This window comes from Osmerus eperlanus, chromosome 7 (genome assembly GCF_963692335.1).
Source record: "Osmerus eperlanus chromosome 7, fOsmEpe2.1, whole genome shotgun sequence".
In the NCBI taxonomy this organism is placed as follows: domain Eukaryota; kingdom Metazoa; phylum Chordata; class Actinopteri; order Osmeriformes; family Osmeridae; genus Osmerus; species Osmerus eperlanus.
In genome coordinates this window covers 10,065,307-10,086,729 of record NC_085024.1, presented here as the reverse complement: position 1 = coordinate 10,086,729, position 21,423 = coordinate 10,065,307, and the positions used below count along the sequence as shown (strand labels likewise).

At 45.1% G+C, this 21,423-nt stretch overlaps 2 protein-coding genes and 1 long non-coding RNA gene across 3 annotated transcripts; 1 reads left to right on the top strand and 2 right to left on the bottom strand.

The window, feature by feature from the left end:
- Positions 1-3,258: 3,258 nt before the first annotated feature.
- On the bottom strand, positions 3,259-3,678 carry LOC134022996 (uncharacterized). The gene is made up of 2 exons (XR_009930724.1): positions 3,588-3,678; positions 3,259-3,483 (listed from the first exon to the last, which is right to left on the bottom strand). It is a non-coding gene; the product is annotated as an uncharacterized LOC134022996 (long non-coding RNA).
- Positions 3,679-9,085: 5,407 nt separating this feature from the next.
- LOC134023817 (centrosome and spindle pole-associated protein 1-like) lies at positions 9,086-11,185 on the bottom strand. The gene is made up of 6 exons (XM_062466176.1): positions 10,984-11,185; positions 10,465-10,593; positions 10,243-10,355; positions 9,910-10,059; positions 9,273-9,386; positions 9,086-9,172 (listed from the first exon to the last, which is right to left on the bottom strand). The coding sequence occupies exons 2-6, from the start codon at positions 10,577-10,579 to the stop codon at positions 9,086-9,088; spliced, it is 579 nt and encodes a 192-aa protein (XP_062322160.1). The 5' UTR covers positions 10,580-10,593; positions 10,984-11,185.
- Positions 11,186-14,759: 3,574 nt separating this feature from the next.
- On the top strand, positions 14,760-15,653 carry LOC134022995 (fucolectin-like). Its single transcript, XM_062464767.1, has 3 exons — positions 14,760-14,846; positions 15,017-15,293; positions 15,406-15,653. Exons 1-3 carry the CDS (start codon positions 14,786-14,788, stop codon positions 15,557-15,559), a joined length of 492 nt encoding a protein of 163 aa, XP_062320751.1. The 5' UTR covers positions 14,760-14,785; the 3' UTR covers positions 15,560-15,653.
- Positions 15,654-21,423: the final 5,770 nt, after the last annotated feature.

Genomic DNA, 21,423 nt, shown 5'->3' with positions numbered 1-21,423 from the left:
GTTCTGATTGGCTAATGGGTAGTCATGCCAGCTGCGTATTAAGTCTTTATATATATCTATGCGCGTATTGACCTCATCTGCGGTCTGATACGTATTCTTATTGCCCTCCGCTGATGTCATCTTCAAAATGAGCGAGATAGAAGAGTTTTACTAACCAGATGACAATGAAGACATCAACAGCGACGAGGAAATTCTTAACTTTCTAAAAGAGCAGAAAAGTGTGAACACAGAGAGATAAACGACAAGCGCTAGGCAGATTGCTAGGTTTGGTTGCTCATATTTCAGATTGGTTGCTAGGTGCTAACACCTGAAACACACCGTGAGAAGACTTGAGTAGAGCTGAACAAAACGACATGTTTTAAATGAAAAGAGCTAAAAATGCCATATAATAAACAACTTACTAGCCTCGACCGTTCGGTCATGCCGGTCAAACTGAGGTTTTAACGTATCGACCGCTGTCACTCTCGGCTACAGTAGTAGCGTTAGAGTTAAGTAGTTAGTAAGACACATGCCTGTCATTACTTCAATAAAATAGTAATTTTGTGTATCACATTGTGTTGTGTCTGTTTCCTTTTGAGAAACGTATGTTCAGCCTTTGTGAATGTGAGGTTCGAGAATGGACAAGAATACCTTAATAAATAACTTATAAATGTTTAATAAGGCATAGATAGTTCACACTTTAGATTAGGTCACGCAACAGCCTTAACTAACAGTTAGTAAATGCTTTATAACTTGCATTACTAATCAGAAGTTGCATCATTAGTAAGTCTTTATAAAATAGTTGTTAAGATATCTGCTAAGTATTGGTGTACATAATGTATTCGACTTGGCGTAGATTAATTAAAGACATAAGTAAATATGTTGTTAGTTATTTACTCATGCTTTGTAAAGGTAATGTAAATGGTTTGTTCACCATTTGCTAATGCTTTCTATAGCAGCTCATGTACCACTAACACCTTTTAAACTACTGGTTTGCAACTATATTAACAAGCTGTCTATAAAGTATGATAATGCAGTTATCAAACACCTTATGAATTGTATTATGAATAAAATCTAATATTTAACAGTGTTTATTAATGATCAACATAGTGTTTAATAATAATATTATTAACTATTTAATACTGTATTGTTAATGTTTCAAAATGTTTTATAAAGAATTAAATAACTATTAGTTAACACTTAGTAAATGCCAAAAAGCGTTGACTTATTATAAAGTGTTACCGAAAACCCTTTGAAAGCAGCTGATTTATAGTATGCCAGAAGTCAGCACTGCCAACCTGGCGATAACGGTTATAAAAGCAAATTAGCTTCTAAATAACATCAGGCTATAGGGTAGCCTAGGGGCCAATCCCAATACTCCCCCTTACCTCTTACCCCTAGCCCTTAGTTTTGTGCGTTCACGTGAGAGCTAGTGGTGTCCCAATACTCTTTTTGAGCTAGGGGTAGGGCCACATCTCCCTGTAGATGCATTATTAGGGCATGAGCATGTTACAGACAGGAAACAGGACTGGTTCGTCTGTCCATCAAGAGAGGTTGAGACAGGCACATGAGCGAGCTAGGTAGTACTCAGAACAGAATGCAGCGGAAATAATCTCCAAAATAAGGTGTTTTGTCCTCCTGTAGGCATAGGTCAGCTTGCCTATTTGCATCACAGGCCTTCAGGGAGAAATAAGATTCAAGATGCATGGAGTCCAATAGTCTACCAAGTGGTGGATGTACAAGGGACCACAAACACTGTTGAACCTTTGGAAGGTGGGCCCACGAAGAGAGTTCACCAGACTGGATTGCGCCCCGGAGCAATTCCAGTTCCTAAACCAAGAACTAGGGTTAGGGCACAAACTAACAGTCAGCCTGTGGTTGAAGAGGGTTTTGAGTCAGCGGAGCCTGATTTTGTAGTGGTAGAAGATGTCACTGACCACTCCACGGCAGAACAGGTTGATGTGCACCTAAAGGAAGATACAGGTTTTGGTGCTATTATAGGGAATGAGTCAGGTTGTAGTGGTGTGGGCACTGATGACACTGAGCCAAGTGTTCAGGAAGGCGAGTGTTGGGACGATGACTTGCCTTTAGGAGCTGGTGATGATGTCCTTCCTGATGACGCCGGTAGGGATGAACATGTCGGGAACAGGTCTTAGTCCCAGTATATCGGTGCCTACTGTCAGGAGAGGCACGAGGACAACAGCAGGGTATCATTCAAATCCGTTTCACTTACCTACGTCTGCATGTAATGCGGTGACAGTCCACACAGAAATGATCTCACAGGAATTAACAAGCCTGCGTGTTGGGAAAAGTAATTGTGTCCTGTGTGGGTCTCAGTTCAGCAGGCTACATATCCCTTCTATTATATATACGTTTACTTAGCCAGATATAGAAGACAGTTGAGACTTAGGAGAACTGAGAACATGATTGTTCAAAGAGTTTGTTCACTCCAACTTTGGCTTGTAGTGCTCACAGATCTTTGGAGCCAAGAGGGAGTGACAAGGACTAGATGCTCGCTGGGTGCATGAGGCTTTGTGAACTACATCTGAATCATCAGGTTTCTATTGGATTTATGTCCAATAGTGAATCAAATATGTTCCATTTTGTATGTATTAAGTAAATACACTCACTGATTCCAAGCATGGAGTTCTTTATTTAAGATTTTTAAAGGAAAATAATTGTCATGTTTATAAAAACAAAAGAGGACTCCACACACACAGGACCATCTCTGTCCTGTGTGTTGATGCCTTTGAGAAGGGGCAGCCTCTCCCTCCTGAAAGGACCGCTCATCAAGCGCTTCAACGTTTCCGATGACTCAGGTCTCATCCAGGGCTCTGTGGCGTCAGTGTCTACAGAGCTGCAGAGGACAGAGACCCCTGGAGACTCCTCCTCCTTATCATCATCAGACAGGTCTAGTAGAGGAGACACTAGCAGTTAGGAAGGATCAATATCAACATTATTAACTCCTTCTCTGTTGAAACCCAAGCACACAACTTTGTACTCCACTTTACTCCATTCCTCTGTGTGAGTTAGATGTGTACGTCTCCAGTGAACTCATATGTTCTCCTGCCACGGTGCATCAGAGCCGGAAGTCTCCTGGTCCAGTTGTGGCGTTCACGCTCCCAGGCCCGATCTGCTGACTCTGATTGGAGGATGTGTCACGGCCACGGTCTTGCCCCAGGCCTTCCCTCGTGTGTTTTCCATGCTCCCTAGTGTTTCCAGTCTTCCTGTAGGTCAGATTTTCTGTGTCTGTGCCTTGTCAAGTGTGAGGTTTTCAGCTTTCTCGTTTGTTGTAGTCAGTTCTCTCGTTGTCGTAGGTTCCCCTGTCTAGTTTGGTCCTTCTGTGTGTGTATATAGTTGCTCCCTTTGACAGTCTTTGTCACGTTATTGTGTCTTCATGTTGTGTCAGTATTTCCCCATGTTCTTTGGGTCCACCCTCTTCGACCACACCTTGACAGGATGTAGTCATCTGGAAGTCTGATAGGCTCCCCGGAAGCCTCCATCCTAAGCCACATAGAGAGATTTAGTGTCTCATACTTAATGACCAAACTCTGTTCTACTCTCTCCTAAACTTTTGCAGTAGTGCCCCAGTAGTGGAGGGTGTTAACCTGTCAAGTGAGTCCAGCTCCTCTCACTCTGAGCGCATCATCTGGCCCTTCACCCGTTTCTGCTCTCTGAGCAGCTTTTTACGGATTGCAGACTGTAGTGGCCGGCTATGGCCTGGTGATGGCGCTCTTCAGGACAAGCTCTCCCAGCTGAACGTGCCTGATTCCACCTGCAGGTGGATCACAGACTTCCTGTCTGACAGGAAGCAGTGCGTTAAGCTGGGAACACAAGTCTCTGACTCCCGGTCCATCAGCACCGGATCACCTCAGGGCTGCGTCCTTTCTCCTCTGCTCTTCTCCCTGTACACCAAAAGCTGCACCTCCAGTCATCCGTCCGTCAAACTCCTGAAGTTTGCGGACGACACCACCCTTATTGGGCTCATCTCTGGTGGAGACGAATCTGATTATAGGTGGGAAGCGGCCAACCTGGTGACCTGGTGCAGCCAGAACAACTTAGAGCTCAATGCTCTTAAGACAGTGGAGATGGTTGTGGACTTCAGGAGGAACACAGCCCCACTCACCCCCATCACCCTGTGTGACTCCCCAGTCAACACTGTGGAGTCCTTCCGCTTCCTGGGCACTATCCTCTCCCAGGACCTCAAGTGGGAACTGAACATCAGCTCCCTCATCAAGAAAGCACAACAGAGGATGTACTTCCTTCGGCAGCTGAAGAAGTTCAACCTGCCAAAGACAATGATGGTGCACTTCTACTCAGCCATCATTGAGTCCATCCTCACCTCCTCCATCACCGTCTGGTACGCTGCTGCCACTGCCAAGGACAAGAGCAGACTGCAGCGTATCATCCGCACTGCTGAGAAGGTGATTGGCTGCAATCTGCCTACCCTCGAGGACCTGCACACCTCGAGGACCCTGAGGCGAGCGAGGAAGATTGTGGCCGACTCCTCCCACCCTGGACACTCCCTGTTTCAGTCACTCCCCTCCGGCAGAAGGCTGCGGTCCATCAGGACCAATACCTCACGCCACAAAAACAGTTTCTTCCCTTCCGCTGTTGGCCTCTTCAACAAGGCCAAGGGACCACACTGACTCTAATGACTTCTTGCTTAAAACACACTGCTTTTTGCACTGCATTACAAAATGGTATCTTGTACATTTGTATTTTTTGTAATATTTGTATTTTTGTATTTTTATATTGTAATTTACGGCAACTTATATTTTATTTTATTGTATATTTAATTATATTCTAATCCCACTTAGTACTGCTAGTTTATGTACCCTTAGTATAGATAGTCCACATATAAAAATTTTAGGTATATGTTTATTGTATGCACCTTCCTGCCAAAGCAAATTCCTTGTCTGTGCAAACTTTCATGGCGAATAAATCCCATTCTGATTCTGATTCTGATTCTGATATGATGTTACGATACACGTGGGAGATGAAGTATAATAAAAGTTGTCGAGTTGCATCCTGATGGTTGTGTCCTTGAGTACCGAGTATATAGGCACAATACATGGTGTCAGAAGCTTATAACCCGCGACAGACAGGGTCTAGAGGTACAGACAACTAGTTGGATTAGTTTAACGGTGTGGAGAGTGAAGACGGTGACGTGTGGAGCTAGAGAGGCAGTTTGACGGTGAAAGCTAATATCAAGCTAGCGGTAAGCTACTAGCACACAGCATGGATCACGTTTTTACCATCCCACCACCGGGACCCTTCGAGCCAAGCTCGTGGCCCGCATGGATTAAAAGATTTGAACGCTTCAGGCTTGCTTCTGGATTGAAAGAAAAAGACAAAGCTTACCAGGTGAATTCTCTCATTTACACAATGGGTGATAAAGCTGACGATATCCTGAGCTCATTGCAGTTGGCTGAGGATAAACAAAATGACTATGACGAGGTAAAAAATGCTTTTGATGGCCATTTTGTAGGAGCGCATTATGTAATTTTTGAACGAGCCAAGTTCAATAAACGAAGTCAGGAAGTTGGCGAATCTGCAGAGAACTTTATCACAGCAGTGCACAAGCTAGCTGAACATTGCAAATATGGCGTCTTGCGTGAAGAGCTGATCCGAGACAGGATTGTTGTCGGGATACGTGATGCCAAAATGTCTGAAAAGATGCAGCTCAACCCAAAATTGGATTTAGCTACAGCCAAAGTTCAAGTGAAGCAGCACGAAGAGGTGAAAAAGCAGCAAATTGTTCTCCGGTCAGCCGATTCACCAGAGCAAATAGATGCAGTGTCTTACAACAGCAAGAGACAGGCTTATAGGAAAAATTCTGCTCAACGTGTAAGCCGTTTTCAGCCTCAGCCTGCCTCTACCAGCCCAAAGCAGTGTGGGAAGTGTGGCAAAACCCCTACACATGCATGGACTGAATGCCCAGCAAAAGATGCTGAATGTAGAAAATGTCAAAAGAGGGGACACTTTGCATCTGTGTGCAGATCAGCTCAAAACCTAGAATCCATTGAGGAGGATTATGGGGCGGCTTATTTGGGAGCTGTTGACTATCCACAGTCGTCTACATGGACTGAAATGCTTACCATAAATGGTGGCCCGATGTGCTTTAAAGTGGACACGGGGGCATCTGTGACTGCTATCCCAGAAACAGAATACACGCAAGAGAAATATGGCAGCTACACAGTGACACGCAGACCTCTGCTGGGCCCCGCCAGTCAACCTCTGGATGTCAAAGGGCAAATGCATGCTGTCATTCAGAGAGGCGACAGAAAGATTGAGGAGGAGGTGTTCATTGTGAAAGACCTGACTACACCCTTATTGGGCCTGCCAGCCATTCGCAGACTGCAGATGATTCCTCAGCTCCATAGCATAGACAATGCAGAGACACACTTCCGCTCAACCTACGCAGATGTCTTTACAGGGCTAGGTAAACTTAAAGGAGTCTTCACAAAGCTTGATGCAACATCAGGCTTTTGGCAAGTACCGCTCCATCAAGACTCCATGCTGTTGACCACGTTCATCACACCAGAGGGCCGATATTACTTCAAGAGGTTACCTTTTGGTATATCATCGGCCCCTGAGCACTTTCAAAAGAGGATTTCCCAGCTGATTGATGGCATTGACGGAGTGCTATGTCATGCTGATGATGTCCTCATCACAGGAAAGGACCGGGCAGAACACGACGATAGGCTGCACAGGGTGCTACAGAAATTCAGAGAGTCTGGACTCGCTCTGAATGAAAAATGCCAGTTTGCACTGACGGAAGTCCGTTTTCTGGGCCATGTCATAAACTCCCAGGGCATCAGAGCAGACCCGGATAAGATAAAGGCGATCCGTGACATGCCTGAGCCGAAGGATGTGGCAGATGTTCGCCGTTTCATGGGCATGGTGAACTTTGTAGGGAAATTCTCACCACGCCTGCCTGACTTGACAAAGCCCATCCGCGATCTGTTGAAGACAGAGAACAGCTGGACATGGGGAGCACCCCAACAGAAAGCGTTCCTGGACACTAAGAAAGAATTAGGGTCAGAGACTGTGTTAGCCCAATACAGCCCAAACCATGAAACCATGGTGTCAGCGGATGCCTCTTCGTATGGACTAGGAGGTGTCTTAACACAAAAACAGCTAGGTGGTGAGTGGAGACCTGTCGTCTTCATTTCAAGAAGTTTGACTAAAGCCGAGTCAAGATATGCCCAAATAGAAAAAGAGGCTTTAGCTACAACCTGGGCATGTGAGCGCCTGCGCGGATACTTGAGCGGCCTAGATTTCACTATAAGAACAGATCACAAGCCACTCATAACACTCCTGAAGTCCAGAGCACTGGATGATCTTCCGCCAAGGATTATCAGATTCAGATTAAGGCTGCTCAGATTCAATTTCAACATCATCCATGTCCCAGGTAAAAACCTGATAACAGCTGATGCTCTGTCCAGAGCGCCTCTTCCAGACACAGCCACGGAGGCGGAGCAAGACCTGGAAAAGGAATGCAAAGCTTACTTGGACAGTGTAGTAGAAAGCCTGCCAGCCTCACCGACAAAGCTGGAACAAATTAAGAGCGCACAAACCTCTGACTACACCTGCAAACGTCTCAGTCGATACATTGAAAACGGCTGGCCTGAACACAGACGAGATATGCATGAGCTGCTGTTGCCCTACTGGCCTGAAAGGTCAGTCCTGCATGAAGGAGGAGGACTGCTCATGAAAGGTGAGAGACTCATCATCCCTGAACACATGATACCTGACATCCTACAGAGACTTCACCAGGGACATCAGGGTATCAACAAATGCCTAGCTAGGGCTAGAGAATCTGTCTGGTGGCCAGGCATCACGTCTGCTGTAAAGCAGATGGTCGAGAGATGTGAGATTTGTGCACGTGAAGCTCAAACACCTGTCGAGCCTCTGCTCACGACTGACCTCCCAAGCAGACCATGGCAGAGGGTCGCAGCAGATCTTTTCCAATGGCAGAATGGGAACTATTTAGTCATGATAGACTACTTCTCTCGCTATATTGAGGTTTGCACCCTACCTGGAGGCACAACAGCTAAACAGACTATTGCAAGATTTAAAGCTGTGTTTGCTATGTATGGATGCCCAGAAGTGCTAGTCACGGACAACGGTCCTCAGTTTTCCTGTCATGAATTCTCTCAGTTTGCAAGAGATTATGACTTCACACATGTGACAAGCAGCCCCCGTTATCCCCGCAGCAATGGGGAGGCTGAACGGGCCGTCAGAACTGTTAAGTCTCTCTTAGAGAAAGAGGGAGATTTCCACAAAGCTCTGCTGGCCTACAGGTCTACTCCATTGGCACACGGGACCTCCCCAGCACAACTACTGATGGGGAGGAGACTCAGAACACCAGTCCCAGTGTCACCGCTGCAGCTACAACCACAGTGGCCTGATCTCAAAGACTTCAGAGAAAAGGACACTGCGTTGAAACTGCAACAGCAACAAACGTTCAACCGGAGACACCGCACTCAAACCCTGCCACCTCTTCGGTCGGGACAGCAGGTGTGGATCGGACCCACACGCCCCAGAGGGACAGTTGTGGGCCCTGCACCCACACCACGCTCATACGAGGTGGAGACCCTGGATGGAGGACGACTGCGACGCAACCGGTCACACCTCAGGGAAGTACCAGTGCCCCCAACATCAGGTGACATGTCAATGACTAGGTCAGGGAGACTGTCTATGGCTCCTGAAAGACTGGACCTTTGAACACTAAACACACCTACACACTACGGAGGACAGAAAAGACGTTAAAACAAAAGAAAAGTCATAATGTTCAGTTTAAAAAGTGAAATGTTTAGTCGAAACGCTATGTTCTGATTTAATGCATCTAGTGAGTAATCTCATAAAATAGCTACAGTATAATTTCTTCTGTTAGTTTCTCAGTTTAGGCTTTTAAGTTTTAATAAGGATTTGAGTGAACTCCAGAAATTATAGGATAAGTTGGGAAAGGGAAAGTAGCCATATAGTTGAATGCACTTTGTCATCTTGAGGTTCTAACAAAGCAGTTAAACATTCATCTAAAAGGGGGAGATGTAGTGGCCGGCTATGGCCTGGTGATGGCGCACTGATATGATGTTACCTATGATGTGTTACCTGCAGCTCCCAGCTCCTTCCTAACAGCTGGGACAGAGGGTGTCTGGGACTGGAGTACTGAAAGAGAGCCCTTCTAAAAGGTGTTTGTGGGGGGGAGAGAGACATCAGTTTATACACGTTTTCAGATGATGCTCTCCATAGTACGTTTATGGTTTATACAAGCGGTAACTTACAGACAGGGGGGTGGTGGAGCGTTTGCTGTCCATGCTGGGGGGACTGGGGGTGGACTGGGGGGCCCTGTGTCTCTTCTGGAGGGTGGGGATGGGGGGCGAGATCTCCCTTTGCACCTGCAGATAGACAGTAAGATGGGGATCATACTGATATTTCTGTTTGTTCAAATCTTTCTAATAAAGTTTTGTGGTCCTCTCACCTGAATGCGCGCCTGTCTCTTTCTCATAGCGTATCCTCCCAGCAGCAATCTCCTCCTCCTCCACCTCTTTCTTCTTCTCCTCCACCTCTTTCTTCTTTTCCTCCACCTCTGTCTTCTTCTTCTCCTCCTCCACCTCTTTCTTTTTCTTCTCCTCTGCTAGACGGACCAGCTCCTTGTTTTTGACCGTTTTCTGTTGCAAGAAGACCAAACTTTACTTAGCTAATAACAGCTGAGTCATAAGAATATGTTACACTCGCTTAAAATCTTCCCTTACGTCAAGTGTTTCCACACCATAAAAATCCAATTCTACTATCAAGATTGTTTAGCATTGTTATTCAAGAGTGTGTGGTCCAAATAAGATAAGTTGTATACTGTATATTGCAAACGCATAAACAGTAATTTCTGCCAAATCCCTCTTAGCCAATCAGTGCCCAGCTGACCTTCATCTCCTTGAGTCTTCGGATCTCCTGATCCTCGTCAAACTCCCTCTTGATTTGAGCCCTCTGCTCTGCCAGCCTCCTCTCCTCCTTCACCTCCTCCAGGCGTAGCTTCTCCCTCTCCTCTGCCTCCTTAAGGTGCTTCTCCTCAATCTGGGCAGGGCCCGAGAGGTAAACAGTTTGTTATACAACATCATGTACCTGTGTGTGTGTTTGTGTACAGTACACAACATCCTTAAAATCAAGGGCTTGTTGAAGCTAAAAGACCCTACAGCCACAAGAGGCCAGGGTCTTGAAATGTAAACATAACACATCCCAAACCATATCACACTGTACCTGTTGTTTTAGGCAAAGCTTATGCTTATCCAGTTCAGTGAGTTGATGAAGCGTTGGCTGGTTAGGAAACACATTTCCTCTGGCATACATGGAGGTCTGGACAGGGGCAAAACCTGCAAAGATAAAATAGGACAGCCATATGCATTGTGTGTATGTGTGTATTACATTCACGTGAAAGAATGTGATGTCTGCAGTGTGCCAGCTGGTGCAGTGACTGGCTACCTGAGACTGTGTCGATGGGAGGCAGTCTGTCCTCTCTCTGGGTGGGCCTGGTGACTGTGGCTTTTTTCTGAGAGGTCTCGGGGTTCAGCCAAGCTTCCTCATTCTGCCTGTGCATATGCTTCAGGTCAGCTAGTGAGAAAAAACATAGGACGTTTTTTATTTACAACACCCAAAAGTAAAATTTTTAACCACAGTAAAACCACACCAGCAACCTTTTTACCCCACACGGTAGACATGTAAAAAATGTGGCCTTCTGCAGTGTGAAAATATCAAATCTTATTTGTATATCCCTCTTTACAAACAATGTCACAGAGGGCTTCACAGATCAGATGAGCACCTATATATAGTGGGCATAAGCCTGTAGCGTGAGCTACTTCATGGCAGTTAAAGCTACTCTGGTCCACCTTGTCCCAGAAACACTTCAGACAGAATTGTCTGATATCAATCTAACACAATCCACGTATAATATCCTGTCAAGTGAGCTAACAGGGAATGCAAATAAAACATGCTACAACGTACTAATCAGGTCCCCTCGGGTGTCTCTAAGGGGTGCGCCGCACCCTCCCCGGCCCCATGGGTTATAGTTTCTTATTTCGGCCTCCAGCTTGGCCTCAGCCCGGTCCCTCTCCACCTTCTCCAGCCTCCGGCACTCCTGCTTCTCCTGGATCTGCAGGGATTCAAGGTTATGAAGGAATATGGTGAGGAATACTGACTCCCCTGGAACCACATGTATCAGAGGTTTGAGGATAGACCCAGCATAGATTATGACATCATCATGAACATGAGACTGACTTTCACTGGGTGAGACGGTCTAAATGGGATGAATTAAACTAACTTACAAATTATGTTAAAAATCAATATAGATCTACAACTTTTATAATTTACAGTTAGGTCCATAAATATTTGGACATTGACACAATTTTCATCATTTTGGCTCTGTATACCACCACAATGGATTTGAAATGAAACAATCAAGATGTGCTTTAAGTGCAGACTTTCAGCTTTAATTTCAGGGTATTTACATCCAAATCAGGTGAACGGTGTAGGAATTACAATACATTTTATATGTGGCCCCCCCCTTTTTAAGGGACCAAAAGTAATTGGACAATTGGCTGCTCAGCTGTTCCATGGCCAGGTGTATGTTATTCCCATCATGGAAGTTCGTTATTTCATTGACAAGGAGCAGATAAAAGGTCTAGAGTTCATTTCAAGTATGGTATTTGTGTTTGGAATCTGTTGCTGTCAACTCTCAATATGAAGTCCAAAGAGCTGTCACCATCAGTGAAGCAAGCCATCGTTAGGCTGAAAAATCAAAACAAACCTATCAGAGAGATAGCAAAAACATTAGGTGTGGCTCAATCAACTGTTTGGTACATTCTTAAAAAGAAAGAACGCACTGGTGAGCTCAGCAACACCAAAAGACCCGGAAGACCACGGAAAACAACTGTGGTGGATGACAGAAGAATTCTTTCCCTGGTGAAGAAAAACCCCTTCACAACAGTTGGCCAGATCAAGAACACTCTCCAGGAGGTAGGCGTATCTGTGTCAAAGTCAAAAATTAAGAGAAGACTTCACCAGAGTAAATACAGAGGGTTCACCACAAGATGTAAACCATTGGTGAGTCTCAAAAACAGGAAGACCAGATTAGAGTTTGCCAAAAAACATCTAAAAGAGCCTGTACAGTTCTGGAACAACATCCTATGGACAGATGAGACCAAGATCAACTTGTACCAGAATGATGGGAAGAGAAGAGTATGGAGAAGGGAAGGAACTGCTCATGATCCAAAGCATACCACCTCATCAGTGAAGCATGGTGGAGGTAGTGTTATGGCGTGGGCATGTATGGCTGCCAATGGAACTGGTTCCCTTGTATTTATCGATGATGTGACTGCTGACAAAAGCAGTAGGATGAATTCTGAAGTGTTTCTGGCAATATTATCTGCTCAGATTCAGCCAAATGCTTCAGAACTCATAGGACGGCGCTTCACAGTGCAGATGGACAATGACCCGAAGCATACTGCGAAAGCAACCACAGAGTTTTTTAAGGCAAAGAAGTGGAATGTTCTGCAATGGCCAAGTCAATCACCTGACCTAAATCCAATTGAGCATGCATTTCACTTGCTAAAGACAAAACTGAAGGGAAAATGCCCCAAGAACAAGCAGGAACTGAAGACAGTTGCAGTAGAGGCCTGGCAGAGCATCACCAGGGACGAAACCCAGCGTCTGGAGATGTCTATGGGTTCCAGACTTCAGGCTGTCATTGACTGCAAAGGATTTGCAACCAAGTATTAAAAGTGACAATTAGATTTATGATTATGTTAGTTTGTCCAATTATTTTTGGTCCCTTAAAAAGGGGGGGGTCACATATAAAATGTGTTGTAATTCCTACACTGTTCACCTGATTTGGATGTAAATACCCTGAAATTAAAGCTGAAAGTCTTAAAGCACATCTTGATTGTTTCATTTCAAATCCATTGTGGTGGTATACAGAGCCAAAATGATGAAAATTGTGTCAATGTCCAAATATTTATGGACCTAACTGTATCTGACCAAAACGTTCACTCCTCCATTCTCTGTACCCTTCATGTCAAAACATTACATGCCCACCATCATTGCTCTACTTGTTTCAAACATAGACTAAGGTAAAACACAGAATCTCAACTCAAAGTTGATAAAGAAAATTCCATGTATCATAGTTCAGTCCATGTTTTGGTGAGTTTATACCTTCAATACCAATCACTTATCTATGAGCAGAATCAATAATATTTATAGTATTTTGTGTATTTTAGTACAGTATTCCAACTCTTCCCAGTCTGGTGGTCCTGCTCTCTCTAAAGGGAGGTCCACCCTCCTCAGCCCAGGGACCCCTGCCCTCGGCCGGGTGGTGGCCAATGTACACTCCTCTCCAGCCCTCAGTCAAGGTGGAGGGATCTCTTCTGAGGGAGGCACCATACTCCTAGGGAAGAGAGAAAGGGAGGGGGGTGGGGGGGGGATCAAAATGACAGTTCTCTCTACAGTCAGAGCCAGCGGCGTAACAATGACTTGGCGGGCCCGAGTGCAGATCTCACCAACGGGCCCCTTAACCGACCTATCATCAGGCGAAATTATTGAGTGTTGAGCTATAGTCAAAAAAAATAAATACTTGTCACTTTAATGGTGAATGTTTGATTTTATTTTCGTTAGATATGCTAGCGTAACGTTTAGCCTATCTAGCTTTAGCTATTTTCAGACTACATCCTGCACATAGTTTACAATAGCCTATCTAACCTGGCTGCTGCCTTAGCCTATAGGCCTATACGTGTATTTTATATATCTAAATGCATTCAATTAGGCTATACCAGACAGTAAACGTTATGTGATTAGCCTACCCTGGTGGCTGAGTTTCACACTCATTGCTGTTGGGCTGGGGGTCAGGCGTAGCGTCCTCTTGAACACTCTTCGCCACAAATCCAAATTAAGATAATTTTGCCAGCTTTGCCACCCTTTCATCATGCTCTTTGCGTTCGTGCCGCTTCCTGCATCCACTTTTGTGTTTGAAGGGCATGGGGTAGCCTACTTATCGCTTACTCAACACGCAACGCAACATAACACAACAGGATGGGAAACAATCGCAACGTGTGTGGGTGGGCAGGCTGTAGAATCTTTGACAACAATATTACCCAGACATCCTTGCTATTTTTCGATGGCAATATTACTTAATAAAAACGAGATTCGTTTCATTCAGCAAAAGGCAAATGAAGTAAAATGAATTATTTGCTGTTGTTGAGACTATTGTTAAAATGTTTATTGGGCAGGTGATAGCTCATAATTATGAATAACTGACACCATAATTGAGAAATGTTTGCGAATTGATCGGACTGGATCATATATATTGCTTCCGAAGTTTTGAGCGTAGCGATGGACCCGGTCAGTTCTCCAATGTGAAAGAAGATGGTTTGGCCGGTAAGGTTGTTTCACTTCTACGATGAGATCGAGGACGGGCCCCCTTTCGTCACGGGCCCTAGTGCAGTTGCACTCCCTGCACTCCCTATAGTTACGCCACTGGTCAGAGCTCGCGCAAGAAGGTGGAACGTAAGGGAGATACCGTTTCTAAAACTTGTAAGGGCGAATATATTGACTGTGTGTGAGGTGGAGGTGTATGGTGAATTTTTAAAGGTGTGTGTACTGTACACGTGTACCAACAATCCATAATTTTGCTTAAATTGAAAATGTTTTATTGAAATTGAAGGCAAGCCTTCTAGTCTAGGCATTTCTCAAATCTAACCCTTTTTTTTCCACAGAGGCATTGACAGATACTCAGCAAGAGAGTAGTGAGAGTCAGATGATAAATCATGAGTGCATGCAGGCATGCGAAACACAATGTCCTGTTGAAAACATTCCTCGTAAGGAACTACTATGTGGTCTATGCACAAACCTCTTTATTTAGCTCTTACTTGACAACTTGACATGTCAAAATATTTTGGTGCATTCACATATTGGTGCCTAAAGACTGCTACAACGGAAAAGCTAATTACTACTGTACATTGTTTTTTTCTTCATGTGTTTCTGTCAGAGAATCTGGCTTCAGCTGGATCAGCCACTCAGTCGTCTGAGTATGACAACCTGGGAGGTGCCAGCAATGCCATAGACAGGAAGCGTGATCCGCGGTACCACTCTGGCTCCTGTAGCCACACGAAGGCAGAGACCAACCCCTGGTGGAGACTGGATTTGTTGGGTATTTACAATGTCAGCTCCGTTAGCATTACCAACAGAGGGGACTGCTGTCATACAAGGATCACTGGAGCCGAGATCCGCATAGGAAATCACTTGGATGGAGTGAAGAGCCTATTGTGAGAAGTTATTACGTTATTTATAATAACAAGGGTCTAGAGTTTTACACTTTGAGTGTTAATGTCCTCAAAAAGATACTTTAACATGCTTGTGTGTGTGTGTGTTTACCAGGTGTGCTGTGATTCCTGAAATGAAAGAGGGAGAGGTGAGGGAGTTTGCATGTGGGGAGATGGAGGGGCGCTACGTCACTGTTGTCCTCCCAGGGAAAGAGAAGTATCTCAGCCTGTGTGAGGTGGAGGTCCACGGTGGCCCAAGGAAAGAGTAACACCTCAACAACCACATTCCCATGAAACCCAACAGGAGTCCAACAATATAATAAATTCTTTAAGCGGACCTTTGCCTTTAGTAAAAAATACTTTTGAAACTCCTGTCCAGTTTATTTTAGTTTAATTTCTTTCTTTTTCAGCGTGACAAATAGTCAGATTGAGACTCGGACTTGAGTCCAGAGGATGACTCATGGGCAAGGTTCAATTGGTTCAATGTATTCGCCCTGCATAAACTCTCACTAAATACACAATGTTTGGCAAGGTAACACATCAGTGTTGAGTGTTGAGATCAAATTGAATGGATTGAATGTGACCAATTAACAACAATTAGTTTGACACCCCTGCTATAAACAATGTCCACCATGCACCACAAAAAAGGAAGAATAAAGTAATTACTTTAATCATCCTTAAATATAATTGTTCACTTATGAAATAACTATACACCCAATGTAACGTAGTTACACAAAGTACCATCTCTTAGTGTTACCAGTAGAAGGTCACATTTGAAAATGAGAACAAAAATCATTTTATCTGCTTTGTTGTCTAGAAGTTGTCTTTTCCTCTACTAACCCCAACAGAACAAAAGGACTCTTGGAGTTTGGACTACATTTTGATCCAAGTGAGGCCGTAAACAAACTCAATCAACAATCAATGCGGGGCAACAGATGGTACATTATGCAACTCTTGTTAATTCAACATATACAGTAGTTCCAATGCCTGTATGTCAGTTTGTAAGTTAGGGATAATGAAAATAGCTGAATATACAGTGCATTGGCTGTATAGTTATTTTATAAGGGTTAGGATGATTAAAGTAATTACTTTATTCTCCCTTTTTGGTGATGCATGGTGGATACTGTTTATAGCAGGGGTGTCTAACTAATTTGAGGTCATTGGTCATATTCAGTCCAATTTGATCTCCAGTGGGCCAGACCATTAAAACCACTGATAACATATACATAATAGTTTTTCCCTTTCTTTTACTGTAAAGAAGTGCTATACATTCTGAAAACATCACAATTAATTAATTATCCATTTACAAAACAGATGTTGAACAGCCCTTAGATGTCAGAAATGTCAACAATGTTATGTCTGCTTATGTTATATTGATCCAAATGCATTATATCTCTGTTAAAAATGTCTGCAATGCTGTAAAATAGTCTTGTATTTTCTGTATCGCATTCGCATAACTGAGACAACTGACAGAAGAGACTAAATTAGTAGTATTGTTCCTGTCATATGCATGGATATTGCTATATCCATGCCTCAAGAAAACCAAGGAGGCTAAAGTGGTAGGAAGGTGCCAATGTCCGTGACCACGGCTGGTGATTATAATGTCCTAGCACATTTGCAATGTGCAGGCAGTTTTGACAAAAAAAAACATTAATTTATGTAATAAAATTACTTGATCTATACTGCAAGTATCCACTTTATATTATTGTTCTATATTGGCTAGCCAGCATTTCATCCATAAAGAAAACCCTTTGAAAGCAGCTGATTTATAGTATGCCAGAAGTCAGGACTGCCAACCTGGCGATAACGGTTATAAAGGCAAATTAGCTTCTAAATAACACCAGGCTATAGGGTAGCCTAGGGGCCAATCCCAATACTCCCCCTTCCCCCTAGCCCTTAGTTTTGCGCGTTCACGTGAGAGCTAGTGGTGTCCCAATACTCTTTTTGAGCTAGGGGTAGGGCTAAGACGAATTAACCCTCACGCCCTCCTTAGCTGAACGAGTGCTTTCAAAGCGGGGAAAAGAAATATGTGACTCCAGTTAGCAGCAACGTAGAATCATCAGGGTAGGCTCATTGGAAAGGCCTGGTCTAGGCCTTGACGCGTAATGCCAGGCCGACAGGCGCACGTGCATTTCCGCGACGCAGCGAGCGAGACAAAACTTCAAACAGAGATACCGAAATGGGGATCTTATTTTCGGGTCTAAAAAACCACTCTACCCTGTGCGTCCTAGTCTAACTTGAATTACAAAAGTGTCCCAATCGAATCCAACGTTCGGGCGCATTACTGTGAATTTCAACCCTCACGCTCTCCTTAGCGTCTGTATAGGCAACAAGTCGTTGTGACCCTGCGGTGGGTCAAAACGACTTGGAAACAGCAAGAGAGTGGCATAACAGACTAGGTGCGGTGAGTCTCAACGAACCCGAAGCGGCACGAGAATCACATAACAGACCACCAGGTAGACAACGGGAGGAATACAAATGTTTCACTTTAGTTATTTTTATTGTATATAAAAGTATTCACAACATGATCCAAAGGTAGCACAAGGGTTACAGTTGACATTGTCAGAATAGTTCAACACCAATACACCACCGTGAGCATGACCACTCTGGGTGACCATATCATACGTAAAGGATCCCATGGAGGTATCCCCATCCTTAGAGGTGAAGACAATTTTGATCTCGGAGCCCAACACCGTAACAGTTTCTGACCATAAGCTGGCTTCGTTTTTTTGGTGTGGGGTTCCGTCGTAGATGACATACGCAGAGGTAGCGACCATCCTTCCGTTGTCTGACACTGTCGCCCAGGGATTGGCACAGTTGATCATGGGAGTCATCATCCTTGCCGGCCGAGTGCGGCCGCCATGACCGGAGGTGTGCGTATCTTTCGCTTTAGGTTCAGACGAAGCTGCCTTCGTGTCGGAAGGCCTCGGAGCCGTCGTATAAACATGGCAACCCGAGGGTCCGACATCGATATTCAGGTCCAGTGAGCCCACGTCCATGTTGCTGATGGTCCCCCCGACCACAAGCCCACGCTCGTCGGCAGGAGTGAACGATATGGTCTTTGGCTGATCAAAGTTGCTCATACTGCTGCTAGATGTCTCAGCTGACTTGATTTTAAACATCAATGGATGGATACATGCCAAGCACAAAGCTTTATACACCATGCATGCAAATGACCCCTCCCTCATGCTAGAGTTCACTTTACTCAGTTGACAACTCAGACTCACAACTGACAACTCAGTTGTCGTCTCTACCCCCCCCCTCCCCCCCCTGCGTGTCGTCCAGGGTCAACGTGAGCGCGGCGTCCCCCCTTGGCCCAAGCCCTTTGGCTCAGGGGAGCATGTGGGGCAGTATACATGCGAACAGGCTCTGCAGACATACTTCTTACACCTTCGACAAACGGTGGTCGTTTTACTGTCCTTCTTCACCGGGAAGACTTGACATCTCTTCCTCTTACTGGCACAAGAGGTGACCGGTGAGGAGGACGGTCCTGCCGATGAGGCGGCTGCGGAGGCTGCGGGGTTTCGTCGTCCTCGTCGTCGTCAGCCTCTTCGGGTTGCCGTTGAGGAGGCGGACCGCGACAGCTGGCCATCCGGAGACCTCTCACAACCGCCGCCGCCGTGTGGGGGACACATCGTCTTCTTTCGATCAGCGGGTTCACGAGTGCCCTGCCAAGCTGCTCGAGGAAAAAACTTATTTTGTTGCGCTTGCCAGGCATCCAGTTGGGGTTGATCTCTCTCCATATGACAAAGGCGTTGTAGGTGGAGACGTCAATCATGTTGTCGAAGATGACGAGGGGCCAGCGGGCAGTCTTCCTTTTACAGCTGTAGTAAGTGACGACCTTATCTAGATTGTCCACACCTCCTTTATTGCAGTTGTAGTCGAGGACGATGGTCGGTTTCCCGTCGTCTCTGTCACTGATTTCGGCGTCTGTGTGGCGTGTGCTCATGAGTAAAAACTTTCTTTCATTAAACACCAGCACCGACTCAATGGTGGATCATTAATGTGTCGGTTGAGTCCCGAACGCAGGCAGACGTAACTGCTGATCCCATAGTGGTCACCCTTTCCATTGCGCACAGTGCCGTAGAAATCCCGCAGTATTTCATTCATTTCTTCCCTGGTTATGGTCTTCAGGTCTACGGTTTTCCCTATCTCTTGGCACCAGTTGGTGAAGCAGTTAATTGCCCACTTAGTTTGGCTGACAGTGTTTCTTTCGTTCCACAACATTTCAAAGACCTCAATTTCTTTATTATCGATAATAGCATGACGCCCACCTGAATAATCATCTTCAGCTAACCACTCATCAAAAGTTCTTCCCCCAAAAAGATCGAAATTAACATGAAACATGTTTGCTTACTGTTAATCTTGAAATGACAACAAAATGACAACGACAACCAAGTGACAACCAAGTGACAACGAAAATTACCAATGACAACCAAAAATGTAACCGTTATTTTGAGTGCGCACTAATATGGAACGCTCCATTTTAAGGCAAATGTAAACAGGCGTACTGTAAACACCTGTACACCGTACAGTACTTTATGCTCAATAAAGCACACCCCGTGACTCACTCTCAACCAATCAGAATGCTTGATTTCAACCACCCGTATTATAAGAAGTGAATAAGTTGTCACACGTGACATTGCGATCCTTCAGGCCCTCTGTCATATCGAGCACGACGCGCATCCCCTGGTTCTTCTCTGGGGCTCCGTCGATAGACTTCCGGGTGTACACTTGCATCTTCCAAGCGTAGCTTTATTTTGCATCGCACGTGACCCACGACTTGATCCCATACTTTGCCGGTTTGCTTGGAATGTACTGCTTGAAAGGACACCGTCCTCTGAACGCGAACAGTTGTTCATCCACGGTCACTTCACGCCCTGGGTCGTAGAGGCGTGGTAATCTCTCACAACATAGCTGTGGGTCAAAACGACCCCGATACCGCGCAAAGGATAGAGAAAATGTTTCACTTAATTTTTTTATTATGAAAAGTTGTCACAACATAGCTGTGGATCAAAACGACCCTGATACCGCGCGAAGGATAGAGAAATTGTTTCACTTTGTTTTTTTATCATGAAAAGTTGTCACAACATAGCTGTGGGTCAAAACGACCCTAAGGTAGCACAAGGGTTAAAACCAAGTAAGATCGGGAGCTTACTTGAAACCTAGGGCTATGTGAATACTGCGCGACCGGCAACAATGGCGGCCAGATCATCCAGAGAGTCCGATAAATGTAATATTTTCGGATTAATTGATAAAAAAATGATGACAGTCTTGTTTTGTGCTGTACACAGTCCTGTACATTTATATTTGCAACCATTTTCCTAATTGAAACGTTTCTAAAAATCGCTAGTTTGCTACGCTAATGTTACAGTGCTGATTTGCACAACAGTCACGCATTTCTCTCACTACCATGTCTACAGTTTTAAGTAAACTCCATTAGCAGCGAATTTCGTTTGATATCAGTGCATAACACTACTTTCTGTGGAGATATCGATACGTGCTAGATGACGTACCCGTAACCAAGTGGTGTCCCATTTCTTAGGGATATGTAGCCCTTACCCCTCAGTTTCGAGGGCCAAGGGCTAGGGGTAAACTAAGGGCTAGGGGTAAGGGGTAAGGGGGAGTATTGGGATTGGCCCTAAGCCTACCCAAAAATGTATTTGTGAATTGTCAATTGAAAGGTTGTCCAGTGTAGCAGACCGTACTTTTGTACTATTCCCGATCCACACACAGTCCTCCTCTCTTCCTCTCGCTCCCTCCTCATATGCAACCTCCCCAATCACCCCCAGGTGTGCCAATCAGTCCTTAATCAGAATTACCCATTGTCTTTACTTGGCTGATAGACTCCATTTATCACACTGCCCCCCCCCCCCCTTTGAAGTGGATAGCATCCTCGCATCCAATAATTACACCCACTTGAAAATCTCTTAACCACGGAGGCGGTCTCCTTGCCCTTTGAGGTCTCTGAGGACCTGGCGGGACTGCCTGGTCAGCTGGTATTACAGGGTAGTCTCCGGGAGGCTCCAGCACAGGCGCCACTCTCTCTTGGGCCTGGCCCAGGGATTGGTCTCCATCAGCGGCTCCAGGCACGGCTTCAGGGGCCTGCTGATGGGCCACTATAGGCTGTTGA